General features: G+C 37.1%; 1 protein-coding gene across 6 annotated transcripts in view; it reads right to left on the bottom strand.

Moving 5' to 3' along the window:
- Positions 1-25,623, bottom strand: part of ANKAR (ankyrin and armadillo repeat containing) — a 75,276-nt gene that overhangs the window by 46,799 nt on the left and 2,854 nt on the right. For 4 of the 6 annotated variants that reach the window (XM_063645633.1, XM_063645634.1, XM_063645630.1 and 1 more), the window contains exons 3-9: positions 12,651-13,088; positions 10,169-10,332; positions 9,410-9,513; positions 7,424-7,604; positions 6,212-6,431; positions 3,999-4,085; positions 544-745 (exon numbers count right to left, since the gene is read on the bottom strand). In XM_063645633.1, coding sequence (XP_063501703.1) covers positions 544-745; positions 3,999-4,085; positions 6,212-6,431; positions 7,424-7,604; positions 9,410-9,513; positions 10,169-10,332; positions 12,651-13,088 — 1,396 coding nt within the window. The remainder of the gene's footprint in view (positions 1-543; positions 746-3,998; positions 4,086-6,211; positions 6,432-7,423; positions 7,605-9,409; positions 9,514-10,168; positions 10,333-12,650; positions 13,089-25,623) is intronic. The other 2 variants (XM_063645632.1, XM_055289985.2) reach the window with 1 other exon arrangement.

Raw genomic sequence — 25,623 nt, 5'->3', positions numbered from 1 at the left:
TTTTAATTTCAAAGTTATTTTATTCTTTTTAATGTATTTCTTTTCCAGATACCACTAAATATTTCTCCTGTAATCCAAAGTCTATCCCCTTTGATCTGAAGTCCTAGGGCTGCCTCCTGGTTGTGTAGGATCCAGTTTGGAGCAACTCTCTCCTCCCTAGTCTCAGGCTTCTTCCAGGGCACTAAGCAAAGCATTTAACATGAAAAGTTAATCTGCAGAACCATACTACTGGAACAAGGTTAGGAAAAACTCCCTAGGGATTAGTCCTTATTCTTCCAGAAAACATGCATAGGTTAATAGAAGCTCTCGTCTTTATGAATTCTAATGATAAGTGGTTAGGAGGAGACAGTGAGTACAAAGGATAGCGGAGTAAGCCTTACATACCTTTCAGATCACCCACACCTATCGCCTTTTAGTGGCAGTGTGTGTGGCAAGCCATGAAAAGCAGAAATTTATATTCTATTTAATTTTCTTTCTTCTTTTTTTTTTTTATTATTGCCTAGACATCAACTTCAACCTGATAATAAATGCTTAATGACTTACTCAGCTGTTGCCTCAGCTTCTAGCAAACTAGGATCCTTCCTACAGAGAGCAATAATGATGCAAATGTTGTCATAGAAAGCGGCAAAGTGAATCGGCATCCAGCCTCTTTTTTCAGAAAGCGTGTAATCAGCTTTGGAACACAGTAGACAAACTGTTGTTTCTAATGAGCAAGCCTGTGCAGCAAGGTGTAGAGGTGTTAGACCTAGAATGGATGGACAATTACTTCAGTGATCACAGCACTAACATTCCTAAAAAAAACCTAAATGCCTTATTGATATCCAACCACAGAGCTTAGTATTGTATGATATAAAATCTCCAAAGTAAGCATTAAAAAAAACATTTAGACAACCCTATATTCCTTTATTTAACTCAGGATTAAAAATCCCGACCACTAAAAATCCATACTTAGAAACAGAAAACAAAAATTTTACCCAGTACATCAAGTTCAGCTATCGAGAAAAATTTAGAAGGCATATTTAAAAAGCAAAAAACACAGTTTAAAGAGACAGAGCAAGCATCGGAACCAGACATGGCAGGGATGTTGGAATGATCAGACAGGGAATTTAAAACTATGATTAATATGCTAAGGGTTCTAATGGATAAAGTAGCCTGCAAGAACAGATGGGCAATGTAAACAGAGAGATGGAAATCCTAAGAAAGAACCAAAATGACACGCTACAGATAAAAAACACTGTAAAAGAAATGAAGAATGCTATTAATGAGCTTATAAAGAGATTAGGCACAGCAGAGGAAGAAATCTCTAATCCTGAAGATATATCAGTAGAAACCTCCAGGCCAAGGCACAGTGGCTCACTCCTGTAATCCCAGCACTTTGGGAAGCCAAGGCAGGAGGATTGCTTGAGCCCAAGAGTCTGAAACCAGCCTGGGCAACATAGTGAGACCTCATCTCTACAAAAAAATAAACAAAATTAGCCAGGCATGGTGACATGGGTCTGTAGTCCCAGCTACTTGGGAGGCTGAGGTGAGAGGGTTACTTGAGCACAGGAGGTAGAGGCTGGAGTAAGCTAAGATCATGCCACTGCACTCCAGCCTGGGCAATAAATACCCTGTCTCAAAAATAAAAATAAAAATAAATTAAAAAGTCTAGGGGGAAAAAAAGACCAGAAAGAGAAGAAAGAGAGAAAGGAAAAGAAGAAATATTTAAAACAATAATGATTGAGAATTTTTCCATATTAATGTGACATATCAAACCAAAGATTCAGTAAGCTCAGAGAACACCAAGCCAAATGAATGTCAAAGCAAACAAAAAACTACACCGAGGCATATCATTTTTAAATTACAGAAAAACAAAGATAAAGAAAATAATCCTATTTACTGCAGCACTATTCACAATAGCCAAGATTTGGAAGCAACCTAAGTGTCCATCAACAGATGAGTGGATAGAGAAAATTTATCCATTCAGATGGATACATAATGGAGTAGTATTCAGCCATGAAAAAGAATGAGATCCTATCATTTGCAACAACATGGATGGAATTGGAGGTCATTGTGTTAAATGAAATAAGTCAGGCACAGAAAGACAAACTTTGCCTGTTCTTACTTATTTGTGGGAGCTAAAAATTAAAACAATTGAACTCATGGAGATACAGAGTAGAATGATGGTTACCAGAGGCTGGGGGGAAGTGGGGATAGTTAATGGGTACAAAATAGAAAGAATACGTAAGACCTAGTATTTGCTAGCACAACAGGGTGACTATAGTAAAAAAAAATTAATTGTATATTTTAACATAACTAAAAGAGTATAATTGGATTATATGTAACACAAATAAAGGATAAATGCTTGAGGTGATGGATACTCTACTCTGATGTGATTATTATGCATTGCATGCCTGTATCAAAAAATCTCATGTACTCCAAGTATATATGCCTACTATGTACACACAGAAATTAAAAATTATTTTAAAAAGAAAACAATCCTAAAAGAAGCCAGAGGAAAATACATTACTAATAGAGAAGCAAAAATAAGAATTATACCCAAGTTCTCCTCAGAAGCTATGCAAGCAGGAAGTGAGCGGAGGAAAATAAAGTGTTGAGATAATGGAACCACTAATCTAGAATTCTGTAACCTGTAAGATTATCCTTCAAAAATGAATGAGGAATAAAGACTTCCTCAAACAAAAATTGAGGGAGTTTGCCACCAGTAGACCTGCCTTGCAAGACATGTTAAAAGAAGTTGTCCAAAGAGAAGAAAAATGATATAGGTCAGAAACTTACATATACATAAAGGAAGGAAGAGCATCAGAGAATAAAAAAAAATGAAGGTCAAGTAAAATGTTTCTTTGTCTTAATTGAGCTAACAGAGAACAGTTTGTTCAAAATAACATTATCAGGCCCGGTGCAGTGGCTCACGCCTGTAATCTCAGCACTTTGGGAGGCCAAGGTGGGTGGATCACTTGAGGTCAGGAGTTCGAGACCAGCCTGGCCAACATGGTGAAACCCTGTCTCTACTAAAAATACAAAACATATAGGGTGTAGTGGTGCACATCTGTAGTCCCAGCTATATGGGAGGCTGAGGTGGGAGAACCCAGGGGCCGGGAGGCGGAAGTTGCAGTGAGCCAAAATCGCACCACTGCACTCCAGCCTGGGCAGCAGAGCAAGATTCCATCTCAAAATAAGTAAATAAATAATAACATTATCAACAAAGGGTTTGAATATAGATATAGATACTTATATGTGCTTATGCATAAGTGAAATGAATGACATTTATGAAATGAATGACATATATACGCTTATGCACAAGTGAAATGAGTAAATGAATGATAGGTGGGAAGACTTAGGAATATTTTGTTATTATAAGGTACTTACACTACATGTGAAGTGGCTTAGTGTTATCTGAAAGTAGACTTGGAATAATTGTAAATGAATGTTGTAAACTCTAGGGCAATCACTAACAAAAATGTAAAAAGAAATATAATGAATACGCTAAGATAGGAGAAAAAACCCTAAAAAGGAGAAGGAAGCTGATAAGCTGGCTGAGGAGCATTAATCATGAGGGGTCCTTGTGGCAAACTAAGCACTTGTCCTCTATATTGTCCCTCTCCTTGCCCCTAATCTGAAAAACTTTGGTTTTCTGTGTAGACTACCTTAGAGCCTTAATTGAAGACATGTTCTGTTTGAAGAGTATTTAAGGTTTCCAATAAAATGTACACCCCTCAAGAAAAATTTCCCGAGCACCTATGAAGGCCAAGCGTTTTTCTGGGTGTTAGGAAACTGTGGCTAACAAAACAGACCAAATCCTTGTCCTTTATGGAGCGTTATATTCAAGTGAGGGAGACTAACTAAATAAATAAATTTATATAAGGTAACCATAAGTGATACTTAGAAAAGAAAAAGAGCAATAATGTAGGAGGCACACTATTGTTACTCAACTGGAAATTTCTACAGGGCAGATGGGACAGGTAAGCTTCCTTTTTTCCCGCTCCAGGTCCACTCACCTCCTTTACCACCCTGGCTCTCCTGCACCTGCAGAAAAAGCAACCTCTGTCCTCTGGCTCCTTGTAAGTATCTGCCAATGGGTAGCCCTGACAGGAGATTGGAGGAGGAAGAATGAGGTCGAGCTCCCTCTCTGAGGTCACCTCAGGTTTGCTGTGCTCCTCCTCAAACGGAAGATGGCCAGTTTGAGTAACTATCCCCTCCCCCTTGACAGTTCAGGTCATTGTACGTAATTTCTTTAAAACGAAAGCCTTTTTGAATTCTCTTATACAGAGTATGAAGGCATAGCCTCTTAAATATAGACAAAGAAAGTATAATCTCTTAAAATTTTGTTTTTCTCCATATCCAACATTTAGGTAAGTCTACTACCTCAGTCAAAAACGACTCATTCCTCAGACCTCATAGATTGTTACTGCCACTAGATGGCAGCATATCTAATTTATGTTATAATAACTTTTTTTTTTTTTAAGTTGTAGAAACCACTTGTGGGCCTGAATTTATAAAAAATAAAGGTGACAGTAAATTCCACAGGAAAAGAAAGAGAAAACTCCCCAAACTGAAGGTACTATCAATAAATAACTATGAATAGAAAATAATTTATACTTCAAAATGAATACAAAACATCATTATGCAACATTCTGATGCAACAGTGTTTTGGAGATTATATACTATAAGAAAAGTTCTAATATAAGCAATAGCGTTTTTAAATGCACCAAATACTTTATTTATGTCTTACCATTTCTTTCCTTTTTTACTTCTACTTTGGATGACTCTGTTTTAAAAGGGAATGCACATAGAAGTATGATCATTAATATACAGCGGTTTCCTAAGTTGTTCAAGAAGACTCATATGAATAAGAACAAAATGACTATGTAGATGTATCTGGCAAGATTACATCGAACAGTGTTGAGAACAACTTTTGGTCAAGTCATCCAGGCATGTCATATGCACCTGACAACACATTAAAAGTAGACCCGGAAACTCTGCCCCCCAAATGGCTGCTTAAAATTCACAGGTGGGACAATTTTGTGTTGATTAAGCAATAATATTGGAAGTAGAATATTATGTTTTCCATACTTCAAAATCTACCCAGTTCTCAGCAAATGGAAACTCAAGCAGCCAGAGGGCGCATGAGAAACTTTTAATTTACCAAAGACTTTTTCCACACTAAAAAAAGCTTAAAGTAATACATCTTTAAATAGTGTTACCTATTGCATTTAAATGTGATTGAATTGTGTCTTATTTTAACTAGGTTCATTATGTACTATGTACTGAATATTTTCAGTAACAAAAGAATCTGAATATCAAAACATTTTAATCATACTGACAGTACAAAATTTATGGATATTCAATATGGTTAAAGCACAACATTTTGTTTTGGTGTCTGTAAAAATTTAACATAGCTTATTAAGATAGCTGACTTCATTAAATATAAAATCACCACTTCTTATTGCCAATATTGTTGCACTGGCCATTCCTGACAATTTACATATATATGTACATATATATGTGTAACCTCAAACTCCTGGGCTCAAGCAATCTTCCTGCTTCAGCCTCTCAGAGTAGCTAAGGCTACAGGCGTGTACCACCAAGCCTGGCTAAGTTTTTTTTTTTTTAATTTTATGGGCGGGGGGTCTCGTTATGGCTATTAATGCTAAACATTATTATTATAAAGAAATTTTTTGTTATTAAATGTAATTTAAATATATGTCATATAAAGAAACTATTCCCTGTTTAAGGACCCTGGAATAAAGAATGATTGTTCTACTGGGACCTGACAGTCATATCTATTGCTGTTCTCTGAATTTCTATAGTATATCAGTATATATTAATTTTGCCAGTGCTTATCAAATGATATCCTGCCTTCACCCATCCATGCATTAACTTAACAAATATTTTCTGAGCAACCATTAAGCCACGCTTTCATCTGGACATTAGGATACCACGGCAAATAAAGTAGGCTAAATCTTTGCCCTCTTATAGAGCTTATACTCAAATGAAGGAGACGCAACGAGCAAATATAAAACTATATAAGCTAGCTATAAGTGATACTTAGAAAACTAAAAGAAGCCGTTCTTAGATAAATGAAACAAAAACCTCAATTTTGCTCTAGTTAATACCAAATTTTAATCTGCTCTAAAATCAACATGCATTCCTAATGCTGAGTAAGGGTAAATAAAATAACAACATTTTAGGTTAAAAAACTTTATGGTACCTTGACTGAACGTAACAAAGCGCCTCTGGTTGACCTCAAAGTTAGCACTGCACAGTTGACATATGATAGAAACTCTGTTGTGCAGGGCAGCATGATGAAAAATAGTATAACCTGCTTCATCTGAAACATTGATTGTTGAGCTTGAGGTTGTATGGCTAAATGTATGGAAAACTGCAGACAACCCTCTTTCAACAGCAGACTTCATACCAAATGGAATACTCTAAAATTAAGAAGGCCAGAATCAGTTTATCAAAATGCATCTAAAGTTTGGTTTAAGGAAAAAAATACATGAAATATATTAACAGAATCACATGAATGCTGTTAAAATTAAGTAGAATTTTCACAAGATCCATGCATGGAAAGTTTCTTACTGGATAATAATTAAAGTTGTTAGAGCTATAAGCAAATATTAAGAATTTAAAAAATATTTTGGGAAATCTTTATTATTATTTTAATTTTTTTCTAAAATATTTTAAAAGCAAATGGAGATTATTGGGTTCCTTCTCTGATTTAAGAAAAACCTAATTTAGAAGTCTAGAAATTTGAAATATATAGCTATAGAAATACAATTTGTCATCAAAAGGTAAAAATGTCACCCTCTTTAGACATTCTGACTGATATTTAAAAATTCAACTAACAAATTTTTGAGGTTTTAATTTGTGGACGTGAAAACAAATAAATGGAAAGTAAATACCAGTCTAAGCTCTGAAGCTGGTGAGCTTCATTGCTCAGTTCCAGAAGCTGTACTTCAAGGCTTGTTGAAACAGATGCGGAGATTTGATGATGCTAGGTCTGCTCTTTAGGTTTTAGTTCCCAGGATTGAAGCCTGGCTCTGCCATTTACTACATGATTTGTGAAAGATCCCTCTCTACACCTCAAATTTCTCATTTGTATAACAGGAATGATAATAATAGAACTAGTCATACCTTAAAAGAGTTCGTTGATTTATAATATTGCCTAACATACAAAATAAGCAATCAATAAGTACGAGCCATTATTGAGATTAATCACAATCCAGTGCATTAACAGGTACTCTGCCAGAAATTTATAATCCAGAATTGTATAGCCTTTCAGCTACTAAAATGTGGCATTTTATTTCATATTGAAGACTTTAGCCTATTATTATCCCTAGGATAAACATCTGTTTGAGACACATACTTATCAATAATACATAACTTCATATACTAAATTATGTGGTAGTCACTGAAATACCTTGCATTTCATAGCTCTTTTGAAACCAAATTTTTTCTTAAATTGTTCATGTAATTGAGCATCTGTCAGTGGAAGTCTTTTCAGTCTCAGATTGTTCACTATTTCATTTATGGCTCCCCACCACTGTGTCTTATATAGTTGCTGATAGAAAGTTTCTAGTTCAAAATAGATCACATAGTAGCTATAAAAAATAAAGAAAAAAGATGTTTCTCTAACTTTGAAGTGATTTGCTACTTCTCTTTCTATGCTGGCAAAACTTTTATTTTTCTGTAACAATTAAATACAAAATGGTAGTTTAAATTGTAGTCAACTGTAAGTATATTAATAACATAGTTATCAACTGTTATTAATCAAGTCTTTATATAAAAATACCTTCTTCATATTGTATTGACTCTGTCTTTTCCATGTCAGTGATCTGGGGCAATGTCTAAAAGCTCCTGGAAGGCCTAACTCTGGCTGAAGTTCTAGGTCATCTAACTGTCTGCTTACCTACCTCTTATTCTTTTAAGCTAATTATGTCTATATTTGGCTCCTCAAGAGTTTACCTTGAATGTAATATGGAATGATGCTTTGGGTAATGGCTCCTTGGCTTTTACTCACTGCAGCAGTAGACTAGAGAAACCCCCCTCCTACCATGTCCCTGGAACATAGGTGGGGCTTGAAACAGCCCTGATCCCTATCACTCTGGAGTGGAAAATTGATAAAATCTTGAGTTACTCTGTTCCCCGGGTTTGCTTATCATCACAGGTGAGGGAAAACAGCAACCTTCCTCCCCTTCCCCCCATGAGGTACCCTTCCCATGCCTGGATTTCAGCGGTGAATACTTCAGCTGCTAACCTACCTCTGTCAGTGGGAAGCCTCTTAATATTACCTGGGTTTCTCCTCCAAATGCAACTATTTATTGCTGTAAATACAGTATTCTTTTTTCTTGAGACAAGGTCTTACTCTGTTGCCAAGGCTGGAGTGCAGTGGCGCAATCACGGTTCACTTCAGCCTCGACCTCTCAGGCTCAAGTGATCCTACCACCTCACCCTCCTGGGTAGGTGTGACTACAGGCATGTGCCACCTAGCCTGGCTAGCTTTTAAATTTTTTGTAGAGATAGGGTCTTATGGACAGGCATGGTGGCTCATGCCTGTAATCCCAGCACTTTGGGAGGCTCACGTGGGCAGATCACTTGAGGTCAGGAGTTTGAGACCAGCCTGACCAACATGGCAAAACCTCTTCTCTACTAAAAATACACAAATTAGCCGGGCATGGTGGCACATGCCTGTAATCCTAGCTACTCAGGAGGCTGAGGCAGGGGAATCACTTGAACCTAGGAGGTGTAGGTTGCAGTGAGCCAAGATTACACCACTGCACTCCAGCCTGGGTGACAGAGCAAGACTCTGTCTCAAAAACAAACAAACAAACAAAAACAAAGATAGGGTATTACTATGGTGCCCAGTCTGGTCTTGAACTCCTAGGCTCAAGCGATCTTCCCACCTCAGTTACTATTCTCCAAAGTTCCAGACTTGGTCCTATCCTCCCAACTGCTTGCATGCCTTAAAAGCAAACAAACGAACCAACAAGCAAAACTTCCTTATTTGTTTTTAAATCTTTGACTCTAATTAAAATGTTTCCTCTGAGCTCTACTTCCCATATTTCCAAATTTCAGTGTCCAATATTTAAAAATCCAAGAACCACAACACATAAAAGACAAATAGGCTGGGATTTGATCCCCATCTCTACCCCTATTTAACCACTCTGTTAATTATAAGAACTAATTACAAGCTCTAAGGATTGTTACAGAGACTATATCAAATACATGAAGTAATAACTATAACATTTAATATTTTGTTGAGTCCATAAGTCATTCATGGTGGTTATTATTCTGGAATCGCCATTGTAAAGGTTTAAATTAACCTTTGCATTTTGTCATTTTCTTTGTTCTCTACTAACTTGCAACAAATTGTAGCTAATGTCAATAATTAGTGAAAGCTCCTTACCTTTTTCCATGAAATTCCATGACTGGTATTGAGTAATATTCTTTATATCCTGAATCTTCTATAAATGTATTAGCAGCACAATCTCGTATTTTTTCTAAATTTTTCTAAAATATGAGTTATGTTACTAAAGACATATCCTTAGACACATCTAAACAATTATAAGAATTCTTTGTATGAAAGAGTATACATGTAAATGACAAATTTTAAATTTACTATTCCAGAAGACCCGGATAGCAGCTGCATATATCTAATCCTTACTTTGAGAATGAGGAAAAAATACAAAAGGAAAGACATATAGTATACAGAAGGTAGAAAAGCAGTAACAATTGAAATGTAGAATTTTTCTACTAAATTCCAGGTGAAGAATTACTGTTCCAAAATTTTAAAGGATCTCTGTTCTAATCCTGATTCTTTGAGGAAAATGTTAGAATGTGTACTGAGTGTCCAGAGATTTCTACTGCACTCTTTAGTTACCTATTCTAGGACAAATATGGTCCATTAGAAGTCTTTAAATTCTGTGAGGATGATAGTTGTACCTAGCTTATTTATAATTTTATCTCAGATATCCAACACAGTACCTTACATATATCTGCACTTAATTCATTTATGTTAAAATAATGTATGAAAAAATTATTGAGTTGTGAGAATAATCATTTGGAGAGCTGTCTAGTGCCTGTACCAACAGAGGCTCTTTTTGGTTGGAGAACAGGATAAAAGAGTTGTGAAATGATAAATTGTCTAAGGAATGATCATTTAAACCTGAAAATCTTCCAAGGCATTCTCAATTGAAGGGGTGCTGATATCAAATTCAATTCCTCCATGAACATGAAAATACTGATTCTCTTTGTAGTGAAAATTCTGGCATTTAAAATCTCTTCCGTAAATAAATGGAGGCAATTCTCGCTCTGTCTTGACCTTGTCATCTCCAAAAATGAAAACAAATTTTTATTTAAAAAGTGAACAGCACATAAACAGTCATATTTTAAGAGATCTAACTTCTCATTCATGTAAACAAAGAAAATTCCAGATGAAATTAAAATCTTGACAATTGTAGTGCATAAAATTATTTATGCTGTTAATGTATATAAATAGTTTAACATTAAAATATATTTTTGAGCATGCACAGTGCCTCATGCCTATAATCCCAGCATTTTGAGAGGCTGAGAGGGGCAGATTGCTTGAGCCTAGAAGTTCAAGACCAGTCTGGGCAACATGGTGAAACCCCGTCTCTACTAAAAACACAAAAACTAGCTGGATGTGGTGGCACATGCATGTAATCCCAGTTACTTGGGAGGCTGAGGCGAGAGGATCGCTTGAGCCCAGGAGGTAAAACCTGCAGTGAGCTGAGATCGTGCCACTCCACTCCAGCTAGGTGGCAGAATGACACCCTGTCTCAAATACATATATTACAGTGCCAATACTGCCCTCAGTTAATTACTGTATATATATATATTATATATCTCTCTCAAATATATACATATATATCTCAAATATATACATATATATGTATGTATATATAAAATATATTTATATTTTGAGCACTTTCTGTAGTTTTATTGTATAGACATTTCAAAAGTATGCTCAAAACATTGTTCTAGTTCTTGATTTATCGTAAGTGTGCTCAAGATTAATATCTTACTCCCAATTATAAGAAAGGACCAGAAACTCTGTGCCTAAGAGAATCTTTGGTTAAATATACAAAAACTTATCTCAGCTAGTTTAGGTAAAAGGAGACATTATAAAGAAATAGATGAGTATATCTCACATATAAAAATAACCATCCCATATTTCTGGAAAGCAATGAAACTACACAGATAACTTATTTTTAAAAATAATTTTCTCTCCTGGGCGCGGTGGCCCATGCCTGTAATCCCAGCACTTTGGGAGGCTGAGGCAGGTGGATCACCTGAGGTCAGAAGTCCAAGACCAGCTTGGCCAACATAGTGAAACCTTGTTTCTACTAAAAACAGAAAAATTAGCTGGGCATGGTGGCGGGTGGCTGTAATCCCAGCTACTTGGGAGGCTGAGACAGAAGAATCGCTTGAACCCAGGAGGTAGAGGTTGCAGTGAGCCGAGATTGTGCCGCTGCACTCCAGCCTGTGTGACAGAGCAAGACTCTGCATCAAAAAAAATTTCTTTTCTCAAATTCCAGCAAAGACTAGGTTTTTTCAATATTTTGACTGGTTAGTAGAATATGGTTTAATCAACATAAGGGACATAACGTATTTTGGGAAATATAAAAGGTAAAGAAAAATACAAATAATAATACACACTATACTCCCTGATCTCAACACCTAGAATTAACTATTAACATTAGTCATATTTGCTTCCCATTGTTTAAGTAATAAGATATTGCAGATATAGCTAACGTTCTCTTTAAGCAAGTCCCTCCTACTTCTATACATGCTCCCCACCACCCAAGAGCCATGCCCTGTCATGATTCCATTTCTAATAGTTCACAGATATTGAATTCTCATGACACAAACTTTCACTAAAACACAGCACCTGAATTCTCATGATACAAACTTTCACTAAAGGATTTGCAAAATTTCTGCTGAAAATTTTCCATCTGAATAGAAAGCCCATTATAATAAGCCTACATGCGTGGAAAGCAATGAAAATGTATAAATTGTGTGCTAATCAGTGTAGAATGAAGAGTTTATACTGAAGTCCCATCAAATTCCATTAATCATGGCCTGTTTCAGCTCTCTATTCTCTTATATTTCTCTATTTGTTTATTAAAGTGCCAATACTGCCCTCATTTAATTACCGTAGTTTTAATATGTTTCAATCTATTTTTCAGAAATGAAAGGCCATTAATAACCCCTTGCTGCTCTATATTAATTTTAGAGTAAGTGTGTATATTTCAATGAAAAATATGATCAGGATTTTGAATAAAAGTACACTGAATTTATAGAATAATTTGAATGAGATATGATACGTTTACAGTGTTTTCCCATCATGGATATGGCATATTTCCCTATTCATACAGAACTTATTTTATTTTAACTTATTTTAAATCTTTCAGTAGCCCTTATAATTGGTATAAATATATACAAAGTACTACGTTACACTGAGTGTTTTTAATTACATTAGAGACGTTAAATTTTGTTTGTTTTCTCTTTCTAACAGGTTATAGCTAGGTTACTGCCTGCACCCATATACTAGAAACAAAATTGGATTTAAACATATATTTAATATATACTTATATTTTATATTTGCTTTTTGGTGATACTCTTACCTGAAAAAGGCTGAAGCAGACTACTTAAATATGGAACTTTCATTTTCTTCTTTAAACTCAGTAGAAATGGAATCAGAAAACATATTAACTTTAGGTATCCTATCCCTCTTCTGATATCTTTTTTCTTCTCAAAGTGTTTTTGAATAATCTTTTTTTGAAGATATAATCTTTGCTGTAGTCTCTGGTAGGTACAGATATCAAGATAATCCTGATTATATTTTATAGCATTAGTAAGCCAATAGCCTGTTTCAAATATAAAGACATTTTCATACTGTTGAACTTGTGTGGTACTGAATGTTAACTTTAGCATAATATTTTCAGCATATTTCATAAATACAGCTGTTTCTTCAGGGCTATTAGGATCATATGTTGGATCTTCATTCACGTCTTCATCATAGATTTCATTAAAGTCTGGATCCTTTGTAATATCAGTCAAACCTTCATGATCAAAAAGGAAAATTTTAGATAGTGAAAATTTCATATTTGGCTTCTGGATAAATACGGAAGATTGAACACAGGATTTTATCGTTAAATCCTACTAACGTGATAGTAAAGGAAAAATTAGATGCTGTAAACCAAATATATAATTCTAAGCACCCCCTACAACTGACTGAACAGACCCGTTTTGGCCAAGGGGACCCCAGAGAAACCTTAAAAACTAAGTTCTTGGCCATGATGGGATGGGAGGTCAGACATGCCTCATTATACCCCTTTCCTTTTGTGGTTTAGACACAATAACTGACCAGCATTAATGTTAAAACACAGATCATAAGACTGACAGAACAGACTCTTTGTGGCAATAAGATACCAAACTATAAACAAAACCTAGGGCCATGCCAGGCAATGGTGAAGTCACAAACCCCTCTACTTAAAGAACAAACTATGTTCTAACTGCCACAAGGTTTTTCTTTTTTCTCTAGCAGTTAAACAAACACTGTCCTCAAGATAGGCAATTTTAAAAGAATTACGGCCCATTCACCAACAGATGCTGAATAACTGACCTTCCTGTCCCCCACACCGTAATTAGAGCTTCGACTGGACAAGAGACTGATTTCAGTAACTTTCTCCTCATAAGACTACTGAGCATGATGTGGTTCTGGCCTGTTTACAGAGGCTGTACATGTGAATGCCTTCAAGTCCCTGCTTCACCTTCTGACGTGTAATAAGGGCCTAATTGTAATGCATTTATATGTTAAGTCTCCACCCCAAAGTGAACATGGATCATATGTAAATGCATGTTTGTTCAATACGCATGTTAGAACCCACTTCATGAATGTTCATAGCCCCTTCTATAACTTGTTACATATCTATACCTGAATATGTATACTTGGCCAAACAGTTCAGCTTAAATTCCTGTCTTGCTCCTCTCTTCCTCGAAATGCCTGTCAGAATGGCCAGCTTGAAGACTGTAACCCTTTATAAGAAATATACAGATGCATTGCAATCCATATCAAAATAGCAGTCACTGTTCTTCATAGAAATAGAAAAAATAATCCTAAATATATATATGAAACCAGGAAAGATCCAGAATAGCCAGTCATCCTGAGCAAAAAGAACAAAACTGGAGGAATTACATTACCTGACTTCAAAGTATATTGCAGAGTGATAGTCACCCAAACTGCTTCGTACTGGCATGAAAACAGACGCATAGACCAAAGGAGGTCAGAGAACTCAGAAACAAATCCATACTTGTACAATGAACTCATTTTCAACAAAGGTGCCAAGAACATATGCTGGGGAAAGAACAGTCTCTTCAATAAATGGCACTGGGAAAACTGGATATCCATATATGGAAGAATAAAACTAGACCCCTATCTCTCACCATATACAAACATCAAATCAAAATGGATTAAATACTTAAATCTAAGACCTCAAACTATGAAACTACTAAAAAAAATTGGGTAAACTTTCCAGGATATCAGTCTGGACAAAGATTTCTTGAGTAATAACCTCACAAGCACATTTTGCAACCCAAGCAAAAATGGACAAATGGGATCACATCAACTTAAAAAGCTCCTACATAGCAAAGGAAACAATCAACAAAGTGAAGAGACAACCCACAGAATGGGAGAAAATATTTGCAAACTATCTATCCAACAAGGGCTTAATAACCAGACTATATAAGGAGGTCAAACAATTCTACAGGAAAAAATTCTAATCTGATTAAAAAATAGGCAAAAGATCTGAATAGACTTTTCTCAAAAGGAGACATACACATGTCAAACAGGCATATGAAAAGGTGTTCAACATCTCTGATCATCAGAGAAAGGCAAATCAAAACTATAATAAGATATCATCTTACCCCAGTTTAAATGGCCTTTAACTAAAAGACAGGCAAAAATGAATGCTGGCAGGATGTAGAGAAAAGGGAATCCTAGTACACTGTTGGTGGGAATATAAACTAGTACAGCCACTATGGAGAACAGTTTGGAGGTTTCTCAAAAAACTAAAAATATAGCTACCGTATGATACAGCAATCCCACTGCTGGGTATAAACCCAAAAGAAAGGAAATCGGAATATCAAAGGGTATCTGCACTCCCACGTTTGTTGCAGCACTCTTCACAATAACCAAGATTCGGAAGCAACCTAAGTGTCCATCAACAGATGAATGGATAAAGAAAAAGTGGTACATATACACAATGGAGTACTATTCAGCCATGAGATTCTGTCATTTGCAACAACTTTGATGAAACTGGAGGACATTATGTTAAGTGAAATAAGCCATGCACAGAAAGACAAACTTTGCATGTTCTCACTTATTTGTGGGAACTAAAAATTAAAACAATTGACCTCATGGAAATAGAGATGGTTACTAGAAGCTGGGAAAGGTGGAAGGGAATGGTGGGGCAGGAGGGAAGTGGGGATAATTAATGGATACAAAAATATAGTTAGATAGAATGAATAAGATCTAGTATTTGACAACACAACAAGGTGACTACAGTCAATAATTTATTGTACATTTAAAAACACTAAAAGAGTATAATTGGATTGTCTATAACACAAAGAAAGGATAAATGTTTGAGGTGAAGGATACTCCATTTACCCTGATGTGATTATTAGGCATTGTATGCCTATGTGAAAATATCTCATAAATATATATACCTACTATGTACCCACAAAAATTTAAAATAATTCAAAAAAAGAAATAGTCTCCTTTCCAAATTTATAAATCTCATGATTCTTAAGTTAACAATGCCAATAAAATTGTGTAAGATAAAAGCAGACAGATGAGTAGGTTACTAATGAAAGTGAATACAGATACAACGTAAGTCCCAGCTTTGATCAAGGAAAATATGAAACAACAAGAAAACGTGATTTTTCTTTAACCAGGGTATCAGCTTCTCACTTGGGCCAAAAGCATAGTTTGTTTTTTCAGGCTAGTACTATAAATTTCTTCTTTTTTTTTTTTTTTTTTGCCAATAAGAAGCTAGACATACATAATAAACAAAGAACCTGCCAGCTAAGTAATCATCATTTAATAAATAAGAATTAAAACTTGATTTTACTCTATCAAAAAATGACAAATTTCCTGTGCTACATTTTCTTGCCATTTACAAAGAAATTGAGGACTTTCTTCTTGTCAAATAGTCTTTTTAAGATAGTTATATCTGCAATGTTACCCTTAATTTAGGCTTGAGAAAACTGCTTGGAGTCATAAGACATGACTGTAGAAAATGTGGCGTTTGTTTGTAATATATATGCTTTAAAGTATAAATGATACCTCAGTGTGTCCCCTCCTTTCTTTTTCTTTTTTCTTTCTCAAATCTTTTTTTAAAAAAGGCCAGAATACTCTTGGGTTTTTTAAATGGCCACTATAATTCATCTCTTTTCTGCAAAATAGTTAGATAAATTACAAAGAAATGAAAGGGATTCTGGCAGTTTAAAGAAGTCTAAAAAGCCGGAGGGATTGTTGATAGCACTAAAACCTCATGGCTGGGGGTGACTAGGAGCCAACAAAAACCACAAGAAGCCTTGGAGATTGAAAGCATTATGTGGAGGCTGTGAAGGACAGGCCATAGTGCAAGAATTTTTTTAAAAGAAAAGGTGTAGTGAGATCTCTAGATCATCTTCCCCAGATAGCACAGCCCTTCTCCTCTTCCTCACTAAAAGGGTACAAAGCACAGCTGAGGGTTGGGAGGAGCAGTTGTGCTGAAAACTAGTTAAATGAGAGTCTGAGTGCTGAACCCAGATATCCACAGTTCAGCACTTCCCCTCCTTTGGCCCCAGACTCACAGCCCTCCCTCCAAGCAGGATACTGGAGGAAACAGACCTGCAGATACATCTGGGGGACAGGCTTCCCAGTGGAACATCAGGGGTTCCTCCTCATCACTCTACAGTGAGGTCTGCCAGCGTTCCTGCCTCACTCCTAAATGAAAACAAGCAGCAAGGGTTGCCAGGTAGGTGAGGAGAGCCTCTCAGATGAAAGAGGCACTGGAATTACTGGGCCAGGGGCAGGGAGGGGTGCTAAAGGAAAGCGAAGTAGGCTTAAAGCAATGAGTTCTGACAAAAGGAGGAGGATGAAGTTATCAAGAGAGACATCTCTAAGGAAAAAATGGAACTTCTATCCCATTTTTTATCAAGAAGAGTTCAATATTTCCCTTCGAAAGACTGGAACTGAATTAGTAGTAAGTACATGGAAAAGTTAGCTACTTGAAAAAAAAAACACGATTGTTCATATCATGAAAAATAGTGTTCCCTGAATCAAGGACCAGCAGCAAAAAAAAAAAAGAAAAATAAAGTTATTAAAGAAAGGAAATGTCTGGCCTGGCGCGGTGGCTCAAGCCTGTAATCCCAGCACTTTGGGAGGCCGAGGCGGGCGGATCACGAGGTCAGGAGATCGAGACCATCCTGGCTAACACAGTGAAACCCCGTCTCTACTAAAAATACAAAAAATTAGCTGGGCGTGGTGGCGGGCGCCTGTAATCCCAGCTACTCAGGAGGCTGAGGCAGGAGAATGGCGTGAACCCGAGAGGTGGAGCTTGCAGTGAGCCGAGATCGTGCCAGTGCACTCCAGCCTGGGGGACAGAGAAAGACTCCGTCTCAAAAAAAAAAAAAAAAAAAAAAAAAAAAAAGAAAGGAAATGTCCCAGCTGGGACAACATAGTGACATAGTAAGACCTATCTCTACAAAAAATGAAAAACAAAAAAATTAGCTAGGTACGGTGGCACGTTCCTGTAGTCCCAGTTACTCAGGAGGCTGAGGCAGGAAGATCACTTGACCCCAGGAGTCTGAGGCTGCAATGAGCTGAGATCATGCCACTGCACTCAAGCCTGGGTGACAGAGTAAGAGCTTGTCCCTTCGAAAAAAAAAATTCAAAAAACAAAGTGCACGTTTATGTAAATTAGCTGGAAGGAATACGTACAAAGTCATAGGAAAGTAAATAATAAAAAAGAATTTTATAAAAAATTGGATCAAATGAAATTTGGAGGATGAAGGGAATGAGGGGAAACAAAAGTTTCCACAGCTTTAACCTTTTTTTTTTTTTTTTTTTGAAACAGGGTCTCTGTCACCCAGGCTGGAGTATAGTGGTATGATCTTGGCTCACTGCAGCAGCCTCAACCTCCTAGGCTCAAGTGATCTTCCCACCTCAGCCTCCCAAGCATCTGGGACTACAGGCATCCACCACCATGCCTGGCTAAGTTTTGTGTATTTTGTAGAGACGGGGTTTCACCACGTTGGCCAGCCTGGTCTCGAACTCCTGAACTCAAGCGAACCACCTACCTCGGCCTCCTCAAGTGTTGGAATTACAGGTGTGAGCCACTGTGCCCATCAATTCCCTTATATTCTATTATTACCCATTTAATTTCTACATGTATTGAAAGTTTACTATATGTCATGCACTGTATAAGGTGCTGAGAATTTAAAATCAAACCAAAAAGACACAATTTTCTGTGCTCTCAAGAAGGAGCTTAATATCTAATAAGGAAGAAAGAAATGAAGCCAATAATTTCAATTCAAAATACAAAGTATTTTTCTGCGCACAGATAAGAGTCTGAATAGAGGAGGCAGTGTCTGAATCAAGTCTCAAAAAATGAGTAGTAATAACCCTAGGAAGAATGTGGACAAGTGGTGTGGGGTAAGCAGGAAGAAGGCATTCCAGATAGAGGACAGGGAATGAACAGAGAAAAAAACAACCCAACTCACATTACTCACTTGTGATATTAAATAAGTTCCCATTTTTTCTCAATATTTCTATTAAAAGTTTCCTTCTCCTATTTTGCTATCATGAGATGTTTTCTTCTTTCCTTCTATCCTCCTAGCCTTCTGGAAAGAGTCTAAGAATTTATGAATTAGATGAAGGGATCCACCCTAACTAAAATACCTGCTGAGAAAACTGGGTAACATGGCAAGACTTTTGGTGTGCTCTATTCTCTACTATTGCTACTGTTTTTAAAGAATGATGTTGCTGGTGATTTGTAGAGTGCAAAGCTATGTGAGAGATAAAGGTTAACTTGGCCAAGACGGATTCCCAGCAGTCTGCCCTCTGAAAAAATGTTGGCTTTCTGCACAATTCCTTGGAAATCCACTGTAGCACAGTGTTTAAGGTAATCACATGGTCAGTTGCAAGGTGTGAACACAGTTTCCCAGTCATGCCAACAGAGGAGCTGCTGTTTTCCCAAATGTGAATGGTGATGTAACAACTTACACTGCTGCTAGCTTGACACCACGTACCTGCAATTACAAAACTTGGACACCAGCTCTCTGATCATGCCAGTGGAGAGGTGGTACACCCCCTTAATCTCTAACACTAAGCTTGGAAGAAAGGGCTGCAGCCAAGTTTCCATGAGTCACACTGTGTGTATCAGACACCTTTTGTTCCCTACCTCACATCCTTTCAGACCACATTTTTAAACTGTAGTTTTTGCTCCACACAGACTTGACCTGACTGTACCTTGCCTCAAGTGCACCACAGGATTATTTTTGCCCTGAGGCTTCTCTGCCACTGCTGTTAGACTCCTGATGGAACCCATCCAGCCATTCTGGTGTAGGAACAAATCTGAAAGCATGAGCGAGTTAACCCTCCATTCAAACTTTGGCTAATGAGAGACAGCAGCCAGTGGATACTCTTCCCTCATCTATCCTGTCTTAATCATTTAGAGCTACTATAAGAAAAAAGCACAGACTAGGTAGCTTATAAAGAATAGAAAATTATTTCTCACAGCTGTAAAGGCTGGGATATCCAAGATCAAGTTAGATGTGGTGTCTGATGAGGACCCATTCCCTGGTTCATAGATGGTACCTTCTTGCTGTATCTTTACAGGGTGGAAGGGACAAGGCAGCTCTCTGGGGCCTCTTTTATAAAGGCATTAATCCCATTCATGAGGGGTATGCCCTTATGAACTAATCACCCTCCAATGGTCCCATGTCCTAATGCCATTGGTGATTAGGTTTCAACATTTGAATTTTGGGGAGACATAAACATTCAGACCATAGCACATCTCTTAGGCTGGCAATTCTGCAGTGTATTCTATATGACTCCTCAGAGTGTCCCATCAAAATAAATCCCAATTGCCCAAGTGGTGAAAAAGCTCAACAGCACATTCTTGGGTTTATGCTCCCTCCTTTTCTATTCACTTTTCCTGTCCCTCACTCCTGTTCCATGGAATCATTTCTCAAAAACTAACTTGACTCATGTCCTTGTTTCTGATGCAATTTGGAGTGTAACCTAGGCTAAAACATCTTGCTCTTGTATCCTGTCCTCTGACCTGATGCTTCTTTAATCATGTAGCATAAAAGCCCTGTAGCCCAATGGTTCAGGTCCCTTTCTTAGAGTCTGACTATTGGCCCTGTAGGATTTCACAGTGGTGCTCCAGGTGTGGTGCATGATGGGGAAACCTGTGCCTATTCCTGCTACTGCCACCGTGAGATTCCCCCCATAAACTACTTCAGTAGATCTAGTATGTATGCTGGTGGTCATTTACCATTGCTTGCACCACACATTGTTGAAGTTTCTGAAGCAGACACCCAATGTGCAGTGGAGGGAGAAAAAAATATTTCTACTAGGTGTAATGCTCATCTTTTTTTCTTTTTTTTTTCCTAAAAGATGGGGGTCTCACTGTGTTTCCCAGGCTGCAGAGTGGTGGTTATTCACAGGTGCAAACATAGCACACTACAGCCTCGAACTCCTGGCCTCAAGTAATTCTCCTGCCTCAGCCTCCTGAGTAGCTGGGAATAAAGACATATTCCACCATGCATGGCTTTGATGCTCATCTTTGATCGCTCAGGAGCCAACAGTATTAAGCACTTTATCGTAAACACACCCAGCACTATCCCCAGGCACATGATAGTAGAGTGACTGGATTTATTAAGGTTCCCAGCCTCATTTATAAACAATTTTAAAAAGGTTTGAGGCAGAGAGCAGTCAGAATGCTGTTGCAGTGGAAAAGGGTGTTCTGTACTACAGTGTTGCAGTAGAGATAAGCCAAAGTAGATGATTTTGAGAGAGATTTTAAAAGTAGAATCACAAAACTCAAGACGTAAGTTTCATATCAGGAAAGCACCGATATTTAGCTAATATGCATCAATAACACCACATTGTTAAAATACTGAACGCTCATTTGGCAAACTGAATTGCTACAGCCCCAAGCTCATTGAATACCTCCCTCCCCAGGGATCACCTGAAAAGCTCCATGATCCAGAAAAGGGTAAATATGACAAGCAGGAGGTCTCTGAGACCCTGCTCCAGCATTATGGCTGATGTCCATTCTGACTGGTCAGTGCCAATACTGTGCTGGTGGTTAAGTGTTTTGAGTATCACCCCTGAAAATGTAGGTGTAGAAAGCAGACAGCATTAGTCTTTTGGTGCTCTCTGTTTCCACCTACAACTTGGTTAGAATGTTCATATGTGTCTCTGATCCCCTTACCAGGTGCACCACTGCAAGGGAATCCTCATAGAGGGTGGCGACCTCAGATATGACACACAGCTGGGTGAAATAGACCAGATCCTGGGCCATGAAGTGGCTCGATGTAACTAACTTTGTCATCAAGTAAGCAGGAGCTCTCTTCCCTTAGTTACACAACAGGACATGTGCTCCTTCCTGCCATGATCAGTTCTCTATTGGTGCTCTAACTGGATGATCCAAAGGCTCTCGTGGCTTTAACACTTGGATGATTAATCAATATGTATGTAACCTTTATCACTTTCTAGAATTTGACTTGTATATTGAAAGTTTCCATCTAGATATCTGAATCTAAAAAGAGCCTGTTGTTTCTTTACCAGTTTGGCTTATGCCCATTCAGAATGATGGCTCATCAGTCCCACGTCCCCTCAAAGGAGAGCCTCAGGTAAATTTGTAAAAAGGGAAACAAAAGTAAACACAATTTTCATCAGAAATGTCAAGGCTCTACTGCTGTTGGAAACTACCACCCACTCTTGCTGATCCTTAACCTCCATGGACCTCAGATCTTCGCAAAGCTCTTGGCATCACCTTGATCCAGATAAATTACCTTTAAATTTAAAAAATGGCTTAAAATTCTCCAAGACAGATCATATGATAAGTCACAAAACAAGTCTCACTTAATTTGAGAAAATCAAAATTATATCAAATATCCTCTCAGACCACAGTGGAATAAACTGGAAATTAACTCCAAAAGGAACCCGCAAAACTATATAAACACACGGAAATGAAATAATCTGCTCCAGAATGATCTTTGGGTCAACAATGAAACCAAGATGGAAATTTAAAAATCTTTGAACCAAATGATAATAGTGCTATCAAAACCTCTGGGATTACAGCAAAAGTAGAGCTAAGAGGAAAGTTCATAGCATTAAATGCCTACATTAAAAAGTCCGAAAGAACACAAATAGACAATCTAAGGTCACACCTCAAGGAACTAGAGAAACAGGAACAAACCAAACCCAAACCAAGAAGAAGAAAAGAAATAACAAAGATTAGAGCAGAACTAAATGAAACTGAAAGAAGAAAACAATGTGAAAGATAAATGAAACAAAAAGCTGGTTTTTTGAAAAGATAAAATTGATACACCATTAACTAGATTAACCAAGAAGAGAGAAGATCCAAATAAGCTCAACTAGAAATGAAACAGGAGTCATTACAACTGATACCACAGAAATACAAAAGATCATTCAAGGTTACTATAAACACCTTTATGTGCACAAACTAGAACATCTAGAGGAGATGGATAAATTCCTGGAAATATACAACCCTCCTAGATCAAATAGGAAGAAACAGAAACTCTGAACAGACAAATAACAAGTAGAGAGCTTGAGACAATAAAAAATTGCCAACAACAAAAAAGTCCAGGACCAGATGGATTCACAGCTGCATTCTATCAGACATTCAAAGAAGAACTGGTATCAATCTTACTGAAACTATTCCAAAAGATAAAGAGGGAATTCTCCCTAAATTATTCTATGAAGCCAGTATCACCCTAATATCCAAACCAGGAAAGGACATAACAAAAAAAGAAAACTACAGACCAATATTCATGATGAACATGGATGCAAAAATCCTCATGGAATCTGACAGCATATCAGAAAGATAATACACCATGATCAAGTGGGTTTCATACCAGGGATGAAGGGATGGTTTAACATATGCAAGTCAATATATGTGATACATCATACAGACAGAATCAAAAACAAAAATCATCTCAACAGATGCAGAAAAAGCATTTGACAAAATCCAGCATTGCTTTATGATGAAAACCTTCAGCAAAATGGCCGTAGAAGGGACATACCTCAAGGTAATAAAAGTGCTCTATAACAAACCCACACCCAACATTATACTGAACAGGAAAACACTGAAAGCATTTCCCCTGAGAACTGTAACAAGACAAGGATACCCACTCTCACCACTTCTATTCAACATAGTACTGGAAGTCCTAGCCAGAGGAATCAGACGAGAGAAATAAATAACGGACATCCAATTTGGTAAAGAGGAAGTCAAACTGTGGCTGTTTCCCAATAATAAGATCATATGCCTAGAAAACCCTAAAGATTCATCTAAAAACCTCTTAGATGCCGTAAAGGAATTTAGTAAAGTTTCAGGATACAAAATCAATGAACACAAATCACTAGCACTGCTATACACCAACAACAACCAAGCTGAGACTCAAATCAAGAGCTCAATCCCTTTTACAACAGCTGTAAAAAAAAATAAATAAAGTTAAATAACATAACATAACATAACATAAAATACTTAGGAATATACCCAATCAAGGAGGTGAATAATTTTTACAAGGAAAACTACAAAACACTGCTGAAAGAAATCATTGATGACACAAACAAATGAAAACATATCCCATGCTCATGGATGGGTAGAATCAATATTGTGAAAATGACCATACTGCCAAAAGCAATCTACACATTCAATGCAATTCTCATAGAAATACTATCATCATTCCTCACAAAACTAGAAAAAACAATCTTAAAAGTCATATAGAACCAAAATGAGCCCACATAGCTAAAGCAAGACTAAGCAAAAAGAACAAATCTGGAGGCATCACATTATCTGACTTCAAACTATACTACAAGGCTATAGTTACGAAAACAGCATGGTACTGGTATAAAAATAGGCATAGAGACCAATGGAACAGAATAGATAACCCAGAAATAAAACCAAGTACTTATGGGCAACTGATCTTTGACAAAGCAAACACAAACGTAAAGTGGGGAAAGGGCACCCTTATTCAACAAATGGTGCTGGGATAATTGGAAAGCCACATGAAACTGGATCCTCATCTCTCACCTTATATAAAAATCAACTCGAGATGGATCAAGAACTAAATCTAAGACCTGAAACCATAAAAATTCTAGAATATAACTCGGACAAACCCTTCTAGACATTGGCTTAGGCAAAGAGTTCATGACCAAGAACCCAAAAGCAAATGCAACAAAAACAAACTTAAATAGATGTGACCTAATTAAACTAAAAAGCTTCTAAACAGCAAAAGAAACAACCAGTAAACAGACAACCCACAGATTAGGAGAAAATATTTGCAAATTATGCTCCCAACAAAGGACTAACATCTAGAATCTACCAGGAACTCAAACAAATCAGCAAGAAAAAAACAAACAATCCCATCAAAAAGTGGGCAAAAGCCATGAATAGATAATTCTCAAATGAAGATATACAAAAGGCCAACAAACATATTAAAAATGCTCAACATCACTAAAAATTATCAGAGAAATGCAAATCAAACCACACTGAGATGCCATCTTACTCCTGCAAGAATGGCCATAATTTAAAATTCAAAAAATAATACATGTTGGCATGGATGTGGTGAAAAGGGAATACTTACACTGCTGGTGGGATTGTAATGTAAACTAGTACAACCACTGTGGAAAACAGTATAGAGATTCTTTAAAGAACTAAATGTAGAACTACCATTTGATCCAGCAATCCCACTACGAGGTATCTACCCAGAGGAAAAGAAGTCACTATATGAAAAAGACACTCGCACATGCATGTTTATAGCAGCACAATTTGCAATTGCAAAAATATGGAACCAGTCTAAATGCCCATCAACCAATGAGTAGATAAAGAAAACGTGGTGCCCAGGTGCAGTGGCTCATATCTATAATCCTAGCACTCTAGGAAGTCAAGATGGGAGGATCGTATGAGGCCAGGGGTTCCAGGCCAGCCTGTTCAACATAGGGAGACCCCCATCTCCAAAAAAAAAAAAAAAAGAAAGAAAGAAAAAAAAAAGAAAATATATATACTGTGAAATACTACTCAGCCATAAAAATGAATGAAATAATGGCATTCACAGAAACATGAATGGGGTTGGAGACCATTATTCTAAGTGAAGTAACTCAGGAATGGCAAGCCAAGTATTTTATGTTTTCCCTTACAAGTGGGAGCTAAGCTATGAGGATGCAAAGGCATAAGAATGATATAATGGACTTTGGGGATTCTAGAGGAAAGGTAAGAGGAAAGTGAGGGATAAAAGACTACACATGGGGTACAGTGTACACTGCTCGGGTGATAGGTGCACTAAAATCTCAGA

The sequence above is a fragment of the Symphalangus syndactylus genome, chromosome 8, assembly GCF_028878055.3.
Source record: "Symphalangus syndactylus isolate Jambi chromosome 8, NHGRI_mSymSyn1-v2.1_pri, whole genome shotgun sequence".
In the NCBI taxonomy this organism is placed as follows: domain Eukaryota; kingdom Metazoa; phylum Chordata; class Mammalia; order Primates; family Hylobatidae; genus Symphalangus; species Symphalangus syndactylus.
The sequence above is the reverse complement of the archived record's forward strand: the minus strand, read 5'-3'. Positions and strand labels throughout refer to the sequence as shown.